Source organism: Podarcis raffonei, chromosome 10, assembly GCF_027172205.1.
Source record: "Podarcis raffonei isolate rPodRaf1 chromosome 10, rPodRaf1.pri, whole genome shotgun sequence".
Classification (NCBI taxonomy): Eukaryota; Metazoa; Chordata; class Lepidosauria; order Squamata; family Lacertidae; genus Podarcis; species Podarcis raffonei.
The window spans coordinates 38193971-38217151 of NC_070611.1; the positions used below are offsets into that span (position 1 = coordinate 38193971).

The 23181-nt window shown below is 43.1% G+C and overlaps 1 protein-coding gene across 2 annotated transcripts in view; it reads left to right on the forward strand.

Annotated features, from left to right (window-relative positions):
- Positions 1 to 14842, forward strand: part of ALX1 (ALX homeobox 1) — a 29968-nt gene extending 15126 nt beyond the window's left edge. The window contains exons 3-5 of one of the 2 annotated variants that reach the window (XM_053405258.1): positions 1389 to 1517; positions 13321 to 13377; positions 14172 to 14842. In XM_053405258.1, coding sequence (XP_053261233.1) covers positions 1389 to 1517; positions 13321 to 13377; positions 14172 to 14492 — 507 coding nt within the window. In that variant the 3' untranslated portion in view covers positions 14493 to 14842. The remainder of the gene's footprint in view (positions 1 to 1388; positions 1518 to 13320; positions 13378 to 14171) is intronic. The other variant, XM_053405259.1, reaches the window with a different exon arrangement.
- Positions 14843 to 23181: the final 8339 nt, after the last annotated feature.

The window sequence follows — 23181 nt, forward strand, 5'->3', positions numbered from 1 at the left end:
CTACACAAGACAGTAATCTGCTGCTGCTTTTACCGGATCAGTCACAGTCTCAGAGTTCTCCTCTAGCCAAACACCACAAGACAATAAAAATAAGATGTTTGTTACATTAGGATTGAATGAGCTGTTTTATCCATAGTTAGACGATTCATCCAGCCAATCATAGGAGCCAACTCCTAGGGGCCGAGGTCCCTTTGGCCACCCCAATAAAATATTTGAGCCTCCCCCCTAAGTTGATAGGCATTGCCATTCAAATGGTGTTTGTGTGCACCGTGTCTTGTGATTGAATGTGGAGAGGGCTTAGCCCATCTAGTCCAGGACCCTGTTATTGCAGTGGCCAACCAAATGCCTGTGGGAAACCCAGTGAGCATAACAAGAGTACAAGAGCACAGTCCCCTCCCATGGTTTTCAACAACAGGCATTCAGAAGCATTGCTACCGCTAACTGTGGAGGTAGGGCATATCATCATGGCCTGTAGCCATTGATAGCTCTCTCCTCCATGAGTTTGTCTAATCCTGTTTTAAAGACCTCCAAATTGGTGCCCATCACTGCCTCCTGGGGGAGTGTGTCCAATAGTTTGACTATGTGCTAAGTGCAGAAATCCTTTTGTTTATCTGTCCTAAATCTTCCAATGTTCAGCTTCATTGGATGCCCAAAAATTCTAGTGTTATGAGCAGAGGTTGGCTGGCCACCTGTCATGTATGCTTTAGTTTAGATTCCTGCATTGCAGTGGGTTGGACACGGGTGGTGCTGTGGTCTAAACCACTGAGCCTATTGGGCTTGCCAATCAGAAGGTTGGTGGTTCAAATCCCCCACGACGGGGTGAACTCCCGTTACTCTGTCCCAGCTCCTGCCAACCTAGCAGTTTGAAAGCACACCAGAGCAAGTAGATAAATAGGTACCACTGCAACAGGAAAATAAACTGTGTTTGAATGCACTCTGGCTTCCGTCACAATGCTTTGTTATGCCAGGAGCAGTTTAGTTATGCTTGCCACATGACCCGGAAAGCTGTCTGTGGACAAACACCAGTGCCCTCACCTTGAAAGCGAGATGAGTTCCACAATCCCATAGTTGCCTTCGACTGGACTTAACTGTCCAGGGGTCCTTTACCTTTTACCTTACTAGGAGACCCTCTGGGTCTCTTCTAACTCTACAATTCTAGGATTCTATGAGTGGAAAAAACCCTTTTCTCTAGCCACGTTCTCCTTTCTGTGCATATTTTAAGAAACTTATATCATGTTGCCTCTTACTCACCTTTTCTCTAAACTTAAAAAGTAAGTCTTGAAGTAAGATTCAGCTGCCAGTCCAGTTGTGGAGGGGTATGTTATCTTGCCCTTTGCCTCAAGTCATCCCCCTGAGTAGTCTAACGATTGTTGTCTTCTCTGATGTAGGTCTGGTTCCAAAACCGAAGGGCAAAGTGGAGAAAGAGGGAACGGTACGGGCAAATCCAACAAGCCAAAAGTCATTTTGCTGCCACCTATGACATATCTGTTCTACCGAGGACTGATAGCTACCCACAGGTATTTAATATAGCAAAGCTCTGGTTCTTTAACTGCAAGCTCTCTGTGTTGACACTTCTGAAATCGACTCATATTTTGGCCATCGTTGGCACCCAAGCCAGAGCCACACGGGGCACTTTGGCGTGTACCATGGGGTTCTTGCATAGAAATCTGTCACATCCACTGGGGAGAGAGAGTAAGCTCAAGATGTACTTTTTAGTTTGAGAGGAACTCTGATCTTCCTTCCTGATCTGAGGCCAAGAAACAGCCCTACACACATTAAAATGAATGGGACAGCCCCTGCATGTCAGGGGAGCTGAGCTCCATGTGTTCATTGGAGTTTCTCCAGCTGTAAGGAGTTTCAGTGACTAGGATGATTGCTTCCTAATTTGTAGGTATGATTTAATTATAATATATATTAAGCGTTTTAATAGAATTTCTAGATGAGTACAAATTCTTGAAAGGTAACCAGATGGTAAATGTGTTACACTTATGATCAAACCATTGTACAATTTTGCTCTTTAGATTCAGTGCATTTGTTAACTATTAGAAGAAATCTAACCTCCTGTTGTATGATAAGACAATATTTCCAGTTTTTTTTTTGGGCATCTTATACTCTGCTTGACTAAGAATTCTATAAAAACAGTAATTGCAGCCAACCATCTGTTTTCTTTTTATCCCTTTCTGTGCCCGACCGTTAATTGTATAATTTTATTTTCCTTAACACACATTTTTTATTCCCCCCCCCTTTGTAAATGTCACAAGGCATTGTAATCAGAGCAGCTGAAGTGTTCACAAAGATAAACAAATAGCTGTTGGAATATTGTGGGAATGTATTCTTATTAAAAAAAGACAGTTTGGAGGAAATTCATTAAACTCTTTCCAAAGTCACAAAGTTGGATAGCTAGTAAAATGTCAGGCACTTGCTATTTGTCTGGCATTTGAACCATTTTTCTCTTTGGCCAATTTGGCTAATTCTTCAAGGTGATTTAGGCCCTCTCACATGTCATAAAATTAACCAAAAGTTAGCTACCTCTACCTCACACTAAAACAGAATTTAACTTTGTTGTAAACGTAAAGCTAATGTTGCGGCTTTATTATTGTTTTTTAAAGTCTGAAATACATGAGATTTACTTCCAAGTAGAAGTATTTAGTCTGGGAACACCAGTGGGGAAAATGGCAGCACAATTGGTGGCAACTGGGTGGTACTTGCCAAACAGCAGGTGACTTTGTGATCTCAGTGTGAGCTTTGAAATTTAGCCTGCAATCCTATGGCCCCTTACATATGTATATCCACCTTGCTTCTGAGTAGGCATGTATAGAATTGCACAGTTAGCTTGATTTCCTGAAATTTCTAGGTGTATGTATATTCCCCCTGCCACATGTGTATACTAGATATGCCGGGGGGGGGGGAGTAGGAAAATTCCTACGGGCTCCACTGTCCCTAACATCTGGATGTTCAGTGTTAGTGTGAAAGAGACCTACATGTCTACAACTGTGTGTACGTAATCAGGATCCCTGCTGTATGCACACTAATGCTGAACACTGGGATAGAAGTCCAGCATCTGCAATATCACTCCCTCTGCCATCAGTGAACATGTGGCAGAGCAAGAATGCATATGCCTCCATTTTATATGTTATATAAATCACAGCCTGAATTAGCAGCAGCCAATATAGCAGATTGTCAGGGTGAGCCGCTCTCCAAATTCACCACCTTTAAGGAACCCAAGTGAACTTTAGGTTACATTTCTGCAACTGGGCAATGCACGGAATAGCTCCCCATGCCCATGTATTTAAATGCAAAGTGGTTATTTGAATGACCGGCCTGGGGCTATTCAACAGGCTCCAAGTCCAAGAACAGGGACAAAGAACCTGTGGTCCTTGAGAGATGATGTTGGACTACAAATCCCATCATTGCTGATCAGTGCACTTGCTGGCTGAGGCTGATAGGAGCTGGGACTTGGGAATGTCACAACATCTGGAGGGTCACAGGTTCCCCATTCTTCTCCGGGTGTCTAGGCAGTCACTGGGATCCAGTTCATTTGTTCGTTCATTCATTCATTCATTCATCATCTGTTGAGTACTCAGTAGGAAGAGCAGGGGCCCTGTAAACTAGGTCCCAAGGTTCTGGGCACCTGGGACATTGCCATCAGCCTGCTCAGAGGTGTCCCAGGTGTAAGGAGTTGTGGGACAAAACATTTCCAGAACACTTGATCTTCCTACTGAACACTTGGACACTCAAAAACTACATTTCCCATGATCTCTAGTATGTATGATACTGTTTTTCATGATAATGATAATAATAATAATAATCATCATCATCTAATTAAAAAAACCCAATTATTATAACATGCTTAACATTCTTAGGAGCTGTACAAAAAACAAAAACAGCTTATAGATGTCAAAACATGAGCTGCTTAAAGTTCTGGATCTCTCAGTCTCTCAGTTGCACTCTGTCTCTGTGTGTTTCCTTCTCTCTGTGTTGTTGGCATCCATCTCAAGACACACACACACAATAATAGACATTGAATGGGGCCACAGAATTCAGAGTTGTTGCTGTGATTGCTGTCAAGCATTTAAACACTTGTGATCACAGCGGATCTATTTAAATTAATGGGCCTAACTTAGTCATATTAATTCATTTCAATGAGTCTACTCAGAACAAATCTAAGTTGAATTTCACTTATTATTATCTCATTTTCTTTGGGTGGCTTACAAAACCAAAAAGACGAGCAAAAACAATCTCAGCACAAATAACACAGCGTTAAAGAACACCAAAACCAGCATGAGTGAATAACGGCAATATAATAGCAAATGCAAAGCAATTTGTGCCCAGATCTAAGTACACTAAAAACATATAATTAAGGGCCCTGTGAGAATGTGCTCTTAAGTGAAGACGTTCAGGAACAATTTCTGTTATTTTATCTGTTTATGCCTGTATGTCCATCCTTCCTCCAAGTAGCCAAGCAATAAGTCAGATGGAGAAAATGGCATGCCAATGGCCACCTGGTAAATGTTGTGGCATAGGAGAGAGTGGAATCCAGAGTTCCTCTTAGGAATGGCTGAAGGAACTGGAAGGGAGCCATAGCTCTATGGTAGAGCAACTGCTTTGCATGTAGAAGGTGCCAGATTCAATTCCCAGCATCTCTAGGTAGGGCTGGGAGAGACGCCTGCCTGTCTGAAACCCTGGAGAGCCACTGCCAGGCAATGTAGACAATATGGAGCTGGATGGACCAGTGGTCAGAGGCAGTTTCCTGTGTTCTCAGGGAATCTTTGCTTGAGTCTAGGAAACATGGGTGGTTGCAGAGAATCAAAAGTGGGGGAGAAGAAGCTGAGTCCCAAATCCCTGAGTTTAGCAACGGGTTGTGGCAGTGGGAGCTCTAGGTACATCTAGGCAGAGTTCTCATAATAGCACAGTCAACAGCAGCATATTTCACTTAGATCACCAAAGCCTGCAAAATCAGTGGTTTGCTGATCCTCATCATGACATGCCTTTGTATTTAGCTTGTATTTAGCTATTTCTGAAAAATATTTAGATCCTGCAGTGCCCTGGCCTAAATGGGATCTTCAAGGTGCCATTAGTCTAGCTCAGTATTGTCTGAAGGGACGCAGGTGGCACTGTGGTCTAAACCACTGAGCCTCTTGAGCTTGCCGATCAGAAGGTCAGCAGTTCGAATCCATGCGATAGGGTGAGCTCCCATTGCTTTGTCCCAGCTCCTGCCAACCTAGCAGTTTGAAAGCATACCAGCATGAGTAGATAAATAGGAACTGCTGCAATGGGAATGTAAACGGCGTTCTGTGTCCTCTGGCACTCATCATGATGTTATGTACCAGAAGCAGTTTGGTGATGCTGGCCACATGACCTGGAAAGCTTTCTGCAGACAAATGGCAGCTCCCTCACCTTGAAAGCGGAGATGAATGCTGCATCCCATAGTCAAATTTGACTGGACTTAACCATCTAGGGGTCCTTTACCTTTTACCTAATATTGCCTAAACTGCCTGGTAGTGGCTCTCCAGGATTTCAGGCAAATGTCTCTTCCAACCCTACTTGGAGACCCCTGGGTTGAACCTGGACCTTCTGCTTGCAAGGAAGATGCTTACCACTGTGATATGGCCCTTCCCTATTTCCTGGTATCCTGATCTTCCCAGGTCCTCAAGTATACATGCAGTCTCCATGGATGCTAAAGGTTCCCCACTGCCAAAGAAACTGGGAGGAATGCGCAACCTGGGATGTGAGGCTAGATCATGGTCCTGCAGCCCTGTTGCCCCAGCTGTTGGGCTCTTCCTTCCAGTAAGCCTGAATAGGTCTTGTATCACACACATGGATGTCACAGGGCATGAGTTTCTTAGTAGTGGATGCTGATAAGAACGCCATTATGCATGATGTGACTTCATGGTAAGGGTATTGAACTAAGTAGTGATGGGGTGGGGAAAGAACCATTTGTACTACCTTGAGCTATTTGGAGGAAAAGCTGGATGGAAAAAAATAATGCTAAGTAGATCTTAAAGAAAAATGCACTGAGGAAGGTAGGTGTCAGCAGCTGGAGGAACCTGGGCCAAATCTCCCTCACTGAGAGATACCATCTACTGACCCCAGAGGCAAAGGCGTTGTGATGAAATGGGCATTAGCAAGTGACTGGAGGAAGGTAGGAGTTGAGCTGCTGCTCTTACTCCTCACTCCTGTTCAAAGTGGCTAAAGTAAGAAGATGGCATCTCCCCTGAAAAGGGCAAACAAAACAGAATAGCTGGCTTTGTGTCATCAGGGACTGGGGAACATGCTCATCTAGTTTATGTGCACTGGAGGAACGGCTGCAGCTCAGCAAAAGAGCACATGCTTTGAAGTAAAAGGACTGAGGATCAGTTCTTGGTGTCTCCAGGTATGGCAGGAAAAGGCTTCAGACTGAAGCCCTGGAGAGTAGCTTCCCATCAGTGTCAACAATATTGAGTTAGATGGTCTGACTTGGTAGAGGGCATTTTCTTGTATCTGATGTATTTAGCCAATGGCAAAGTTCCCAACAGTGGGGCAACTTTGGGGGCTCCTGATTCACAAAGCAAGGGTGTGAGGAACTATATAAATCTGCATGTGCTATTTGTTAAACCTTGCATCTTAATTCCACATAGGGGCCCTTTATGACCAGAGCACACATGGGGGACTTCCATTAGCAATAATCAGAGTTACATGCTCAAATTAAATACTCCATATGGTGCATATTACACACCACATGGCATTTGGCTAAAATATGTTTTTGTTCTGCACAAAGCTGACAAATAACCACAGAGGCGCCCCATCCTTCTTGGAACCAACCATTCTGATTTGTGCTGACCACAGCCCTTTAGTCTGGGTAGGGTCATACAGTGAATATTTTGCACAGCACCCGTCCCGACTACTCACATTGCATAACACTTGACTCTGCAAGACACGCAGGCTACTATTGTCATTTTAACTCCCAAGTATGTACTGTATAATGTGCCTTTGCATCATTAACCCCCCTTGCTAGTTTTGTTAGGAGACTTGTCTATACACTGAACATCTATCTACAGTCAGACCATTGGTCTATCTTGTTGCTCAGGGGTGGGAAATCTCCTGTTTGTGTGAGAAATATGACCTCCCAGGCATCTCCATGTGGCCCATGAAGCCATTTTGAGCAAATCACAGCCACTTGCTATACATCTGACATTCTACATGATGGGTTTCAGAGGTTCAAAGAGCAACATAGGGCTCTTTGCAACAGGGCTTTCATACAGCCCTGTGCTGTGTTTTGAAGTCCTGACAACCTGGACATTAAATCCCAGTACAGTCTGATGTCATAGTGACATCAGGTGTTTGACAGGTGGTGGAAGGGAGATGAACATCTGACTCATCAGCCAGAAAAGTTTCCCCACCCCCGTTGTAGCTCTTAAGACCCTACCAACCCCTCCGCCCTCTATTGTTGCCTATCAGGGATTTCCCCCCTAATGCACCCAGCAGGGATTTTCTTCAGAACAGCCTCAGGGGAGGAAAGGGTTTAATTCCCCCCATTCATGCTGTGATCCTGCTCATTATTAGTCCTGCCCCTCCAACAGCAGATGATATTTGCATTTTTATTTTATTTTTTTAAAATGTGTACATTAAATGTGTGCGTTTAACATCAAGCCTGGCTGGGCCTGATTCCTGGTCAGAAGAATGGCAGAATCCTCAGCCTGTGTCGTACTGAAAGGACCTTTCAGGAGATACAGCATAACATAGATACATGGGAAGGGGTCATACATCTAACCTCTAACTTAAGAGACTCCTTTGGATGAGTGGGGCAGAGCCCAGGTGCTCAGGGGCACAGCCTTGTAAACAGTGGCAGAGCCAACAGAATCCAGATTCTGATATTCGGCAAGCAGAAAGGAGAAATTAGAAAGGCATGGCAGCCGATGGCTTAGGTGGCAAAAGCAGTCTGGCAAGGCAAATACATATAGCACACACATGTGCAGAATAACTGGAGGTTAGTTAAAATTTTGAACAAACAAACTAAAAATGCATCGCATTAAAACAACTTTGACCATGTTGCTCCTAATTCACAGATGAGAAACACTGAGGTACAGCAATATGCAACCATCCTAAGTTCCAATAGTGAATCCACATTAGAGAATTCTTTAGAATAAGATATGCAGAATGTTTTCCCTTCACCACTGAGCAACTGCAGCCTCACCCTATGCTCCTCCTGCGTTCTCTCCCCCCAACCCCTTTCTTGACGGGGTCTCTCCCTCCTCCAGTTGAAGCAGCCTGGGAGAAGCAGAGAGAACTAGGATCTGATTTATTTTTAGCAGTTAGGATTTGGGAAGAAAACCCCAGAACAACAACAAAGAAGCAACCTACCATGCCAAGAACTGGAGTGGATATTCCTTCATTTATATAGATTTTCTGATCATCTCTCAGTTGGTTATGGGTCCCTGTTTCCCCTTGGTTGATTGATGCCCTGCTTGCATCTCCAGTTATCCTGCATTGCTAAATTCTGCAGAGAGAAGGGATGTTCAACATCTTCAAAATCGCCATAGTCGTATCACCGTCAACGTTTTCAGGAGGCTTCAGTAAAAGTGACATAAGCAGGAGAAGTTGGCAGTCAGAATACCATTGGGGGTTAAGTATCTGCTTTGGAATGCATTTTGCACAAATCATAGTTATACTCTGCTTGAAAGAGCTGTCCATCCATGTTGAAGGCACTTCAAGAAAAAGGCAGAGAATGCTAGCTATTTAAAAGAGGAGAAACTGAAAGCACTGCACCGTTCAAGGGCAGATCAGGACTGTGTACACATTTAAAGCACATTAACCCCATTCCCTGAATCCTGGGAACTGTAGTCTACCCATCACAGAAGCTATGTTTCTCACACCCTTTGGAAACTACAGTTTCAGGGTTTCTTTGGGGAAGGAAATGTGCTTTAAATGTGTAGTGTGTACATAGCCGTGGTTGAGAGTCTGCAGTGATAACAACAAAACGTGGTTATTGTATCAGCGACATTTTTAAAGGGCCATAGCTCAACAATATTGTTAAATCTGCAGCGCTAAGAATAGAGATAAGACTCTTTGATGTTAAAAGAGTAGCAGCTAAATTGGACTGGAGATAAGCTTTTTAAAGAGCAGAGAAAGGCTTTTTGTGCATGCTGGCTTTTGAGGAATAGGCAGAAGTTTTTTTCCTGTGTTCCTACAGTGGTAAGGTAAGAGATATGGAAAATGTTACCTGCATAGGAAAATGCTAGGTACCACAGCGCAAAGAGAGAAAATAAACTCTGAAAATAAGATCTCTGATCTTAGTACTGTGGTGCTTAGTGCTTAGACTGCAGCTAAGAGATCCTTAGTGCTTAGATCAGAGATAACCAGGGCTTGGAAAGTTTGTTTTTAAAAGGCCCATCCTTTTACAAAACAAATAGTTCATGTCCATCCAAATTTATAACTTTTTACAGTTCATAAAAAAATTAGTATCGCCCTCCCCCCCTGCATTCTGAATGTTACAAAGCAATGTGCTGAAGTTCAGGGTTCAAAAGTAAATCTAAACCAAATGCAAGTAAAAAGAAGTCTGACCGACAGAATGGCAACAAATGAAGCTTTCCCCATAATTGTATTTTCATACTAGAAAAGACTTACCCTGTTTAATTTCTGTCTGTCAGACAGCTGTTAAAAGCTTTGTTCCTGTTCATTTGCTTTGTTCCTGTACTTGTGCTTTTTGCTGCAAGCTGTTGGAAGTCAACTTTGTTCAACTGAACTAATTCATTCCAAGGGCTAGAGAAAACAGATCTCTGCACCTGACAGGCCAAATTCAGAAACCTAACTGGTATAGGTTTGCTAGTGTTTGCCTATATATTGTCCACTAGCAAATATATCAATTAGTGCTAAAGATATTGTAGTTGATTTAACCGAATAAGGCTGCAATCCTTATATCCACTTACCTGGAGTAAGCCCAGTTGAATTCAATGGGACTTGCTTCTGGGTTGGCATGTATAAGATTGCTCTGATCAAATGCATCTAAATAAATGTGCAAGTTACCACAACGTAGGTGACCATCTGAGATACTGAAGGAGGTGATAATTTACTAGCTAATAAGAAAAATGACCACCTTGTCAAATGAAAAGAAAAAAAAATCTTTAATATTTTCTGTTTCATTCCTGTTATTGTAACACATAGGAGCCGAAACAGCTTCACAAATTAATATGTGCCCTCACAGATTAAAGTTACCTCTGTCTATTAATCAACTAAAATTGTAGTTGATTAATGTGTTTGCTAATTTGATTGAATTTTATAGCGCTTCCACCCCACCCCCGCCCCCACTGCCACTCACACACATGTACTATAGTAAGGAAAAATATTGAAGGGCTCTTTAGTGATTTCACAGTAACCACAAGAGCAAAACTCAAGATGTTTGTGATGTTAACAGAAACCAGAGATGAGATCTATGTATAGGCCTATTCAGAATCGCCTTGAATTGCCTTTTATATACTACACAGATCACAGGAAAAATATTTTCTTTAAATTCAAGTACTGTCTCCTTTCTGCCCTACATTCCAGGAGAAGCACTGATGTTTTCTACGTATTGTAAAACAGGGCTGTATTTATTTTTAAAATTCCAATATATATTTTACACTTAGGAATTTATTTAGTGAAACTTAACAGCATATATCTTGTTAAACAGTCAACCTGCTGCAAATCTTTACCTATCCACTTAAAATAAAAAATTGCTAATTTGAGGAACAGAGAATTAGGCTTTTAAGTAGTGCTGTGAAACAGACAGGATCACAACTTTTAAAGTTACATCACGCTCGCAAACCAAGCAACAAGAGTTCTGCTGGATACCCTTTTGTTATCAAATTTATGATTGCATATCCCTCAAGTAAAGAAAAGCTAAACAACCTACTTGCCAACTTTATAAATTTTCAGTTTTATTTGCTTGACATGACTTTTGTGGTTAAATTCTAGAATTTCAAGACAATTAAAGGGATAGGCAGATGATGAAACATGGGAAAACATTTGCCTTGCTGAACTTAAAGCACGTGTTGCTACAGGAACTTTTGGCCCTTTAAGGATTTAGTCCCCTTTTACTTCGGCATGAAAATAATTTGGTCCACTGATCCATTTTCTTTCCTTTTAATCCTCCCTTCACATGCTTCCAGCATCTTCCCATTGTTCCTTGGCACTCCAAGTATCCCACTTGACAAAAACTTGGGATGTAACATTGCTGGAGGAATCGCGTCATATGAACCTAGGAAAGCTGCTTTCACACCACGTTGGGCCAATGGTCCAATTTGTTCAGTGTTGTCTACACTGACTGACATCTCCAGGCAGAGCTGGGAATGTTCTTGTTGTCCCTACCCCCACCCCAGTCTGAAATCCTTATAGCCACTGCTGGTCAGGATGGGGAAAAAAATACCAGGTTAAATAATGCTAGATGGGCCTGTGGGCTGTTCCTATGAGACTGCAAATATCCAACGTCAAAAGCTTTCTGAAACAGGATTTGTAGGCTCTGCACCTGTGCTTTGGAATCCCAATCATGCCAGAAGATTCAGATTTTGCTTTTTCAAATTCCAGTGGTGATCTGTGCCTCTTGCCTTCCATTCTGCTTTATTCATTATGTCATAGTTGCAATGCCCTACAGAGACTCCTCAGTTCAGCGCCCAGTGTGGTGGAGCTGGTCACACTGTCCTAATGCCCCCAAAGCCCCTATGAATGGGCAGGGGTATGTTTGCAGAGGCCATCTCACCTTTAGCTAAATATGTTGGGGGGGCACTCCTCCTTTGTGTAGGAGACTAGGAGGGCAGCCTTTCTCAACCTGTGGGTCCCCAGATGTTGTTGAACTACAACTCCATCACCCCTAGCTAGCAAGGCCAGAGCTCAGGGATGAGGGAGTTGTAGTCCAACAACATCTGGGGACCCACAGGTTGAAATAGCGGTAAGGTGACCCTGGCTTGGAATTTTGTCCGCCCCCCACCCCAGACAATCTGCAAAAACAAAGGCTTGAGGGCATATTTGTCCTGCCACAACTGTAATGAATCTGCGTTGTTTTGCTTTTAGACAAAATGACTTGGCATTCCTCCCACCCCTCCGTCCCCATTCACTCTTTGGTCCAGGCCTGGGTCTGAGGCCAGATCAGAGAGATAAGCTGTACTTTCGCAGCTCTGCTTGGACTTTTACAGCTTGCACCTCCATGCAGAGATCAGAATATAAGGTTGCAGCTGCACACATACCTAACTTTTTGAGCTAAGGAATGAGGCCCCTTTCATAGGGCCACTCACTAGGAAAATAACGGGTAAGAACAGTTGCAAACATCCATCAGGGAAAAAATGGTAGGAGGCATTTAGCTCCTCATAAAGCAAAAATTTAACTTGGAGAAGATTTGACACAGCAGTAAAGTACACACTATTTCTCTTTCATATATCCTTTAAAAAAAATGAGGAAGGGCTCTTAAATTCTTCCTTTTACTTTCTATTAAAAGCAAATCAGATTGATGAAGTAAAATTCCCATGAACTCTCAGAATATATTTCACTTTACACTTGCTTTCTTTATGCGATGAAGCAGAAATCCTCCGCACTGGTTTCACAGCCTGCCTGGCAAATAATTCCCACAAAATTACAGCTCATGGTGTTTTCAGTTTGGGGAGTATGTGTGAATGTTGGTGCATATGCATGTACCCACATTCTCATCAGCCTAATTTTATTTAGAAAACAACAAGGGTTCAAACCCTCACCCAGCCCTGAAGTCCATGGGGGTCATCTTGGGCACAGTTACTATATCTCAGTCTAGCCTACTTTATAAGGTTGTTGTGAGATAAAGCAGGGTGGGTAGTGGGAATGCATGCATCTTTTGTTCATTTGAGGAAAGGTCAGATAGTAACATCATTAAGCAATAGTAACAGGAGTGGCATGTGGCCAGGTGCAAGACAGGATAGAAATGTGAAACTCAAATTTTGGTATGGGGATGAATTGGTTCCCCAGGAGCTGTGCCCAGATGAGTGACTGGCATTCCAGGAAGCAGAGCATTAAGTCTAAACAGAATCACAGCACTAGTTCAACTGGATGAGGAAAGCCATTTAACTCAGGAGCATCAATATCATGTTCGAGAGCAACATTGCAAAATTGTTTTATTTTTGTTCTGCATGTCAAAAAGCAGCAGCAGCAGCAGAGAGGATACACGAGTAATTCTTGTGACATCTCTGCATGCTTACAGTGTCATGCACAATTTAGTCAATAAAGATGACTGGCAGAAGGTGCAGGACTGACATCTGTGTCCCACAATTTGACATGATAGAGGTTTATAAGATGACAAATGGGGAGGAGAGCACAGATGGAACTTTTTCTCTCTCATAATTCTAGAACTCGGAGTCACCCAAAGAAGTTGACTGGCAGCAGGTTCAGGACAGACAGAAGGAGGTACTTCTTCACACTGTGCATAAGTAGCTTGTGGAACTCACCACCACAAGATGTGTTGATGGCCACTAGGTTAGGCAGCTTAAAAAAATTAAGGAAATTCATGGAGCATACTTCTTACTGGTTGCTGTCTATAGTACCTCCACGAACCTCTGAATATCAGGTGCTGGGACTGATGCCCTGATGCAAAAGTCCAGAGGATCTGTTGGAGACTATTTGAAAAAACAAGATGCTCCGCTAGATGGCTCTTGATGGCTCTTTTAGGTGCAAAGGGCAGAATTATGCATCTCTTTCACACTGAAAGATGCACAGTGAACTTCAACTCCCTGTACATTTGGAACTGAAAGGGAACTGCAAGAACAGTTTGGGATGTTGGATGCAGGGGTCCTCTAATTCAGCTGACTTTTGAGCACACAGGGCTTATTCTTAGAAGACAATCTGATGCCCATAAATCAGCTTCCATGGACACATTGCTCTCACTGGAGCCAGGTGAAAAGTTGGTTGTCACACAGTTTTGTGATTACAACTGCAAAAACCCTTTCCCTGAAAACCTTTCCCATTTTGATTTTGAACATTTTTGTAGAGGGCATGCAAGGTGCTCCTAAACAAGCAAACCTTTGGACCCCTGTTGGCACCAGGTTTGTCATTTCCACATAAATAAACGTTCTACAGTTCCGTGAATGGCAGATGTGTCACCCGATTGCCCGAAAATGGACCAAACGAAGCAGAAAGCTATGTTAAGGAGGGGGGTGGCGGCGATTGTGCACATTTAATCTTCTTTGTTTCATATGTTCCAGATTCAGAATAATTTGTGGGCAGGAAATGCAGCGAGCGGTTCGGTGGTGACTTCCTGCATGCTTCCACGGGAGACCTCCTCTTGTATGACCCCTTACTCTCATTCGCCTCGGACAGATTCTGGGTACTCGGGTTTTTCAAACCACCAGAGCCAATTCAGCCATGTCCCCCTCAACAATTTCTTCACTGACTCTTTACTCTCTGGAACCACCAATGGACATGCATTTGAAACCAAGCCGGAATTTGAACGGAGGTCTTCCAGTATTGCAGTTCTACGAATGAAAGCCAAAGAACATACCGCTAACATCTCCTGGGCCATGTAATGTAAAAGAATGCCCTTCTTTTTCAGAGTTCAGGCAAAAGGAAGAAGAAGAAAAACACCCACCCACCATCATTTCTTATTTCCCATATTTAAAGGACCCAATCATAAGCTGCTGTGTGAAGGATTGCTACCGATCAGGAGATAGAAAGGAGCCCGCTTAAGCCAGATGCCTGATATGCTATTTAACAATCACCTTTTTAAGCATAAACATGTAGGAGGACTCAAAATAGAACCACCATGTGCCAGTCTCCAGAAGCCCTCTTAAAAAATAGCCAAATATGTTGTACTGTACTGGTTGATGAAATATGATTGTAAAACCTGCAAAAAAGAATAAAACCTATTAAAGAAGCACATCTGCTATACGTTGCTTGGTGTCAATGCTGTGTCAATGCAGAGTTCCTTATTCACAGTATAGCAGGAAGTCTTTGGTGGAAAATGCATTTGTTATGACAGTGCTGCAAGGGAAACATTTTAGCAAGCTGTGTAGGGAGTCCGACCACTTTTGGGGTATATAGGGGTGCCAGGGATAGATAGCCTCCAGAAAAATCACCTTTCCTTTCATCCATGAGCAGGAGTGTTCTGTGAATCCCATGGGATCTTAGAATTAAACCCATAATTTATTAAGGAATGATACCTTTATTGTTTTGTACCTTCACCAGTATTAAAGATACCTCTATGAAGTTATTAATTATTGGGCATCTTTCTTTGAGTGAAACCCATATGTGTCTATCCAGAATGATGTCCTGCTAAATTCAATCCTGTTTATGTCTCAGAAAAGTAGGTAAAAGGATCGCGCAACCTTAATCTGTGCCCCAAGGCAAAGGTGGAGGTTTCAGCCAATTTCAACCTGAGCTGAGCTGGAAAATGTTTGGGGAAGTCTGAAGCCTAGCTGCTGCAGTTAAAACTGAGTTACAGTTTTAAACTGACAGCAGTACACATTGGTGTGTGTGTTTTGAGTTTCAGTGATCACTGCAAGGACTCAAAGGAAAACTCCCACTGATTTTTTTCAGCAGGAGAGAGAGATGGCGAGCAAGAGAGAGAGAGAGAGAGAGAGAGAGAGAGAGAGAGAGAGAGAGAGAAACTTCTGTTTCTGGATGACATGTCAGTGCCTCTGAAAGATGAAGGAAGAATTAAAATGTCAGCAAACATTCTGAAATTTCTGATAGTAAAAAAAAGGAAAAAGAAAAAGAGAGTATGTGTGTGTTGGTGATGAAGGGAGGTGGGGAGGAGGAATGAAGAAAAATACTTTACATCTGGCAAATTGCTATCTGCTTTGATTTATTTCTCCTCCCTTTCCCCTGCCACATTCCAAGCTCCGTTGGATGAACGAAATGTTAGCCTCTTTGAAAGAAGCACTCACGCTCCCAAGTTCATAAAGGCAAACTCAAACTTAATTGAAATAAAGGAAGGCTTGAGACTGAGTCGGACAAGATTCAGTCAGGCCTGCTCCTGCTGGCATTTTCCTCACAACCCCAAACTTGAGACAGGAAGTGAGAGAAGTTCATGTGCAATAAAACTACCACCTGGATCCAATGGGTGTTTCTCTTACTGTTTAGGACCCCTCTAGACTGTTTTCTCTTGTTTCATATGTTATATTTTGCAACATGTCAGGGGCATAATTGGTAGTGGATTTATACTGGGCCATCCATCTATCCTTGCCCTTTATTAGTTGTTTTGTGAGGCTTCCCCAGTGCCATCACATTGTTGCCATTTGGAAGGGCACTCTTGTACAACAAAAGTGGGGCACCCTCCTACCCAAACTTGGAACATTTGTGGTATGAAAAGCTACAGGATTTCAGCAGGAAGTTATGAGACATGCACTTATTGGAAATGAAACATTATGTCTACCTCAAAACTTTTTCAGGCATCAACAGAATTGAAGGCAGGACCAGGTGTAACTGCTCCAAAACTACCACAAACCCATCATCATAAATGTACAGTTGTACCTCGGCTCCCAAACTCCTTGGAGGTTGAACGTTCCAGCTCCCATGAAAATTGGAAATGATTGTTCTGGTTTTCAAATGTTTTTTTGGAAACCAAATGTCCGATGGGGCTTCCGCAGCTTCTGATTGGCTGCAAGAGCTTCCTGCAGCCAATCAGAAGCTGTGCTTTGGAAGTCAAACGTTTTGGCAATTGAATGGACTTCCAGAACGGATTCTGTTCGACTTCTGAGGTACGACTATATAGTAAAAAGGATATCTGGAGGCGCCCTCAGTGTGAAAGGCATTCCGACATTAAATTAAAAATAAATATATAAACATCCTTTGTTGTCAGTCACCTGTTTGTGATATCTCAAGGATCCATTTGCAAACTAGGCCCCCTTTTGAAAGTGCCCTGAATGAAAACAATAACACCAAGCATTCACAATCTACCAGGACCAGCACCACCACAAACAAGGACCACAGATTTGTTATTTTATTTTATTGCATTTATATCCTGCCCTTTCTCCAATAACTTCAAGGTGGTATACATGGTTTGCCCCCTGCTCCTGGTAAAAGTTCATATCAGCTGAGCTTTAAAATCTCAGAATCATTTTCCTGTTCAGATTTGTTAAAAATCATAGCAGCCCTTGGGTCAGGACGGGGGTCGGGGTCAGGTGAGTAATAACTCATGAGATGTCAGAGAAGTTAACCCTTCATTCAAAGAAACAAAAACCAGCTCAGGCTGAGTGAGCATGGCCACTCTTACCAGTAGATCTTGCCCCATTGAGGCAGTTGCAAGGACTGAAGGTCCTTGCTTTCCCACAGTTTCCTAAGTCTTCTCCTCCCCAGCAACCTGAGGCTCCTTCATCTTGTCTCTCTTTGCTCCACCCTCTTCATTCCTCTTCATGTTCTGGGAGACCAGGAGGGTGAAGAGCTGGCCATACAGGAGGGGAAGACTCCCTGGCTTCCTCAGCAGCCTGCCTGATCTCTTTATCTTGGCACTCCAATCTCCATTCCTGCCGCTGACTGCTCTCTGTCACAGCTTCTCCCTGCTCACTAAACCCTGTTACCTCTTCAGCTTCCAACACATCTTCCTCCCAGTCTGCTCCCTCTGACCGCTCATTGTAGTCCCACAATCAATCCACTGGCTCCGTGCCTTCCTCCTCTGGGGTTTCCTTTGGGGGTTCCCCAGCTAGTGCCTCCCACCACTCCTCTGTGTCTAGCCAGTCCATGAAACCTTGGGAGAACTACATCTCCCACAGTCCACTGTTACCCACAGGGCTGTCCCACCCACGAGGCAAAGTGGCTGGATCCACAGGGGTAGCTGATCTTGATGTCAATCTTTCTTTCCCTTGTTCCTGATGTAGATTTTCCCTCACCCTTTCTTCCATGGTTGGGAGGGAGGCACCATTTTGGAGTCTGGCTCAGGTGCTAAAATGTATTGGACCAGCCCTGGTTGCCCAGTTTATCAGGGCAATGGAGGTGGGAAAAAACACCCTTCTTCTCCTTTTGCCATCTGCTCTTTTAGAGAGTACAGTGGTACCTCGGGTTACATATGCTTCAGGTTACATATGCTTCAGGTTACAGACTCCGCTAACCCAGAAATATTACCTCAGGTTAAGAACTTTGCTTCAGGATAAGAACAGAAATCGCGCGGCGGCAGCAGGAGGCCCCATTAGCTAAAGTGGTGCTTCAGGTTAAGAACAGTTTCAGGTTAAGTACAGACCTCCAGAACGAATTAAGTACTTAACCTGAGGTACCACTGTATACTTTAGAGCTTGGGTTGAGTAGCAACAGCTTTAGGGATGTGACAGAGCCAGGGGGGTATTTCTCCCCCTGACTCCTCAGATTGGCTAAAAAAAGAAAGACATGAGTTCTGTGTGTTTTCAGTAAGAACTTGTATCATTTCCAAGTTGATTTGGTGTGTGGCCCCCACCTGCGCACTAGTACCTGCTGAATTTCAAACGGTCACTCTACCTTTATAAGTCTGGCAATCCATAAATGTCTGCCATCCACCCAGGGGAGTATGGATTTAGCAATCATTCACCAGCCTCCCTAACTTCAGGCTTGGAGCTCTTTCCATTTTTTAAGACAACCTGGTAAGTTAGAATGGCTTAAAAAAACAACAACAAAACTATTGCAAATGGATTTTTATTAAGCATCGTTTGCTTATAAGGCGAGAGTCTTTGTCCCTGCTTGCAACCGTAAACTTGTCCCTGATATGCCTTTGCAAACTATTTACTAATTGCACCTCACTTCTGCCAAAAACGTGTCCACAGTTACTTTGGAAAACTGGGAATGTTTGCACATGGGAGGGGGTGGAGAGAAAGGAAAAGGAGCCTGAAGAATAGTAGTAGCTTGTAAAATGCTTTAGTTTTAGTTTTTTCTTTTTACTGTAAAATTTGTGGGCTGAGTCATGTGGAAGATGTTGTTTTGAAACCATGATTAAGAGAGAATGGCTGTAAAGCCATCAATTTGTACATTAAAGAGGGCTATTGTACCTACATGCAAGCATAATAGAAAGTACTGGTATTCATATGTGTAAATATAGCAGTTTTCCAGACTTCCTTATAAGACATAGAAGAGGAAAGGAAAAGACTAGAGTTATAAATTTAAGACAGTGAAACTCTCTTATTGAAAAATGTGTTTTTAATCTTTCGGAAAAAAGTTTCCCCATACTCATGTTCAAGGTGTAGCATGTGGTACACGCCAAGTCAATTTCCAGATAATTTTTATTAGGGATTCATCAGTAGGGAAGTAGCTCAAGCTTCACTTGGCAATCTCAAGTCCTTTTGATGTGGCTTCCGCTTCCATTTTCGCATATATTGCAATAGCAGAAATTCCTCTGGTCATCCCATGAAATTCCGCGTCGTGCTGTTTTTGGCATTGTTCATCATCAGCACCGAGGCATTTTATGCTGGAATTGAACAGCACAATCTCCACCAGCGGACGGCAGCAGTGGACAGTTTGCAGCCCAATAAACCTTTATGTTGAGAACACACACTATAAAGTCATTTCAGCTGGAGCGAAGAGGGCATGGAAGCAGATTTCCTGTCATTTACACATAATTGGAAAGACTGTGCTTAAATTAAACTTTTCCTCCCTGCATTTACAGTGGAAATTATTCCCATTACACACTGCAGGCATCCCTCGATGCACTTAGACAAACAGGTATTCACGACCTTCTTGAAGGAGAGGTGTGACGAGATACAGACGCTGTATTAAACTTGTCATGCCTTTGCGCCCAGCTTTGGACTTGCAATGAATGAGAGTCTTTAGAAGCAGTGCTCTGCATGATGAAGGATAACTGAGCTACCCTGGGCTAATGGCTCCAAACTGACTTGGGTTATCTGGTTCCCCATTCATCATGTGAAGCACTGCCTCTGTTGCTTAGCTCTGTTAGTTTCAATGGCCTAAAGACACTGTGAAACTAGAACCACAGCTTTGGTTCAGGTCACTAGTGACAGGCAAACTAAGCCACAGCTAGGGATCATGCAAGAACATGAGAAGAACCTGCTGGATCAGGCCAGTAGCCCATGTAGTCCACATCTTGATCTCACAGTGGTGAATCAGATGCCTAGAGGAAGCTCACAAGGAGAACCTGAGCACAACAGCACTCATCCTTCTTGGGGTTTCCAGAAACTGGTATCCAAACACAAACTGCCTCCAACAGTGGAGGGTGGAGGAGGTGGGGGACATAGCCAACAGAATGGTGGGGAATTCAAATTTAGTTTTATTTTATTTCAATATGTTGTGAAACAATGCGCAAACTAAATGCAACTCACCTTCCAAATGTTGAACCTCCCAAATTCTGCAATACAGTTCTCCAACCAAAACTGTGAGTATAAAAATGCATATATTGATACATGTGTGTGGAAAAGGTTATCTATCAGTGAAAACAGCATGCATTGTATTCAGGGAAATTGCTTGCAAAAATGTGCAGATTAGGCAAAGCTGCATTAAAAATGTGCATATTTCGGATGTGCATATACTCTAAAATGCTGACATCTTTTAATGAGGATTTTTTGTTGTTGAAAAAAAACAATCTCTGAGTCCTGTGGGAAGGAGGTGAACTGAATATAAGATTGGAAAATTGATAAAGCAACACAGATAGATTCACTCATCCTTATGGCAATGCAGTGAAATGAATAGCATCTTAGTGAGCAGGGGTCCTTAATGCTGAAGCTTATTTCAGTCTTAAAGGAGGTCAACTCTGACTTGTACAAAGTGGCATGGAAGCCACTTGGAATGAAACTGCATGTAGGTTTGTGGCATACAGACATAATTTGCGTGGCATGTAAACACCACTGTCTGCTTGCAGCAATTTAATGAAAACTGCTGCCATCCCTCTCTCAAGGCTGAACATTTCCAGAGAAATCAGGTGTACGCTTCCTGCCCGATTTGCCAGGTGAAGCCATCACCCTGTGGTTGTGTTTCAGGTTGCTTCCCTATCAGGACACAGATTGCAAATGTGAAAAGTGTCTCAGCTGTAGTAAACCTCCGCCATCCCCCAAGCAGAGTGCCCTAACCATTTGTCTACCATATGCTAGAAGATGACTGTGAATATAGTGCAGCCCACTCATACAATGCACATCTGTTTCCATCAGGTACAGAAAGAGATATAACTTCCCTTCTCCCTCCTCTGAAAATATTAAGGTTTACAGTGCACTGGGCAATGATGTTATTTTGACTAAATACATACACTCCACACCTTTCCCTCCCGGAGCCCCTTTTGCTCACAGTTTAATTTTTTTCTTGAAAACCTCCATGGAAGACAATACCAGGGCAACAGATTGCTGCAATATCGATTGAACTTGCCTTAGTTCATTCCTAACCAAAGCTTTACTCATGGCTCATGTTTAATTTCCATTTCAGTGACTTCAACTGGTTGCTTCCAGTCCTGTCCTGAAAAACCAATGATTTATTTATCCCTCCCTGGGAACAAGTCCCATGAACTCTGTGGAGTTTACTGCTGTATTGGACAGCACTGTAAGCCCAGGGTTGTTCTTACTTCCGGAATCTCTCAATTGACCTAGGTTCTGTTACTTATTCAATACAGTATAAGCCAGACTTGGCTCTCCATATGTTTTGGGACTACAACTCCCATCATCTCTAGTGGTCAGGAATGGTAGTCCCAAAACATATGGAGGGCAGAGTTTGGAGATCCCTGGTATAACCCTTCAATCTCTCATTCAACACAGGTCCAAAACATCTCTCTTTTTATCCAGGCATACATTTAGGTTTTCATTTGATGTTACTTTTAGTTTACAACAGATGCATCCACGTGTAGATTATTCTTCAGCACAGAATTGTTACCCATATCCCAGAACCACTATAGCCTTTCCTTATCTAGACAGGTTAAACAGTATACTCTACAAAGAAGGGAGTAAGTACATGTACATTCTCTCCGTAACACTTTCACTATTTTCTGTGCTATCAGATAATCTTGAAATGAGAAGGAAATTTACGGGAGTGAGGCAAGTGCTCTCTTATCTTACTGAAAATGGCTGTGAAACATTGCTGGAAAGTTTCATCAAGAATTATTTTATGACTGGGCCCTCTCTTCTAAAATGAATCCATGTAAATGTTTAAAGCTAAATGTAAAATACATTTTTGTTTGGGGAAGTATCGTTTTCCACAGGTAAATAAGCAATACTCAGTTGCCCCAGTCCATAGATGACAGATCAATCAGCACGGGTAATGAATGAATGAATATTGTACCCCATCCATTTGACTGGGTTGCTCCAGCCACTTTGGGTGTGTTCCAACAGAATACAAAAGAACACAACAAAACTTCAAATATTAAAAGCTTTTCAATACAGGGCTGCCTTCAGATGTCTATGGAAAGGCACATAATTGTTTATCTGTTTGATATCTGCTGGACATTCCACAGGGTGGGCACAACTACTGAGAAGGTCCTCTGCCTGGTTCCCTGTAAGTTCACTTCTTGAAGTAAGGAAACTGCCAGAAGGCCTTCGGAGCTGGATCTTAATATCTGGTGGAGATGCTTTAGGGCAGAAGTTGTGTAGGGCTTTAAAGGTCAACACCAACACTTTGAATTGTGTTCGGAAATGTACTGGGAGCCAATGTAGATCTTTTCATGAATGGGATGCAGGGCTTTTGTTGCACTTGCCTTCTTTTCAATGCAGCAAAGAAGCTAGTATGTGTGTCCTTTCTTTCATCTCTATAGTGGTCTCTATAGTGGTCTGCAGTCTTCAGCCTCCCCAGCTGCCCAGGATTCAGTCAAAGGCTAGTGAAAGCCCCTCCCAGGGTTCCTTTTCCAGATCAGAAAGCAAAGGCAGCTGGGGAGGCTGCAGAGTGCTGGGTAAATGTTTCCAGGAAAGAAAGGCACATCCACCACACTCAACCACATCGCAATGAGAAAGTAAGCCCTAAACCGGGGTCCACATGGTTTATCTTGCCTGGGCCGGATCGGTCCCACGAAGATCCCTCTGTGGGCCAGATCGCACGCACCCCTGTGATTTTCGGTCTCTGTGCATGCGCAGATGCGATTTTCAGCACCGTGGAAGCGAGTCCCCGTGCTGCACTGCACTGTTTTAGTGCAGTGCGTGGGCGGGCAGCTTGGTTCAGGGGTGGCTAAGGGCCTGTCAAATGACCTCCGTGGGCTGCTTCTGGCCCATGGGCCTTAGGTTGCTGACCCCTGCCCTAAACCCTGCACCTGCTAAAATTATTAAAAACAAACAAGCTGAAGTACCATCAGAATGAGACAGGGAAATGAGAATCTCTCTCTCAGTGTCAGAAAACCTC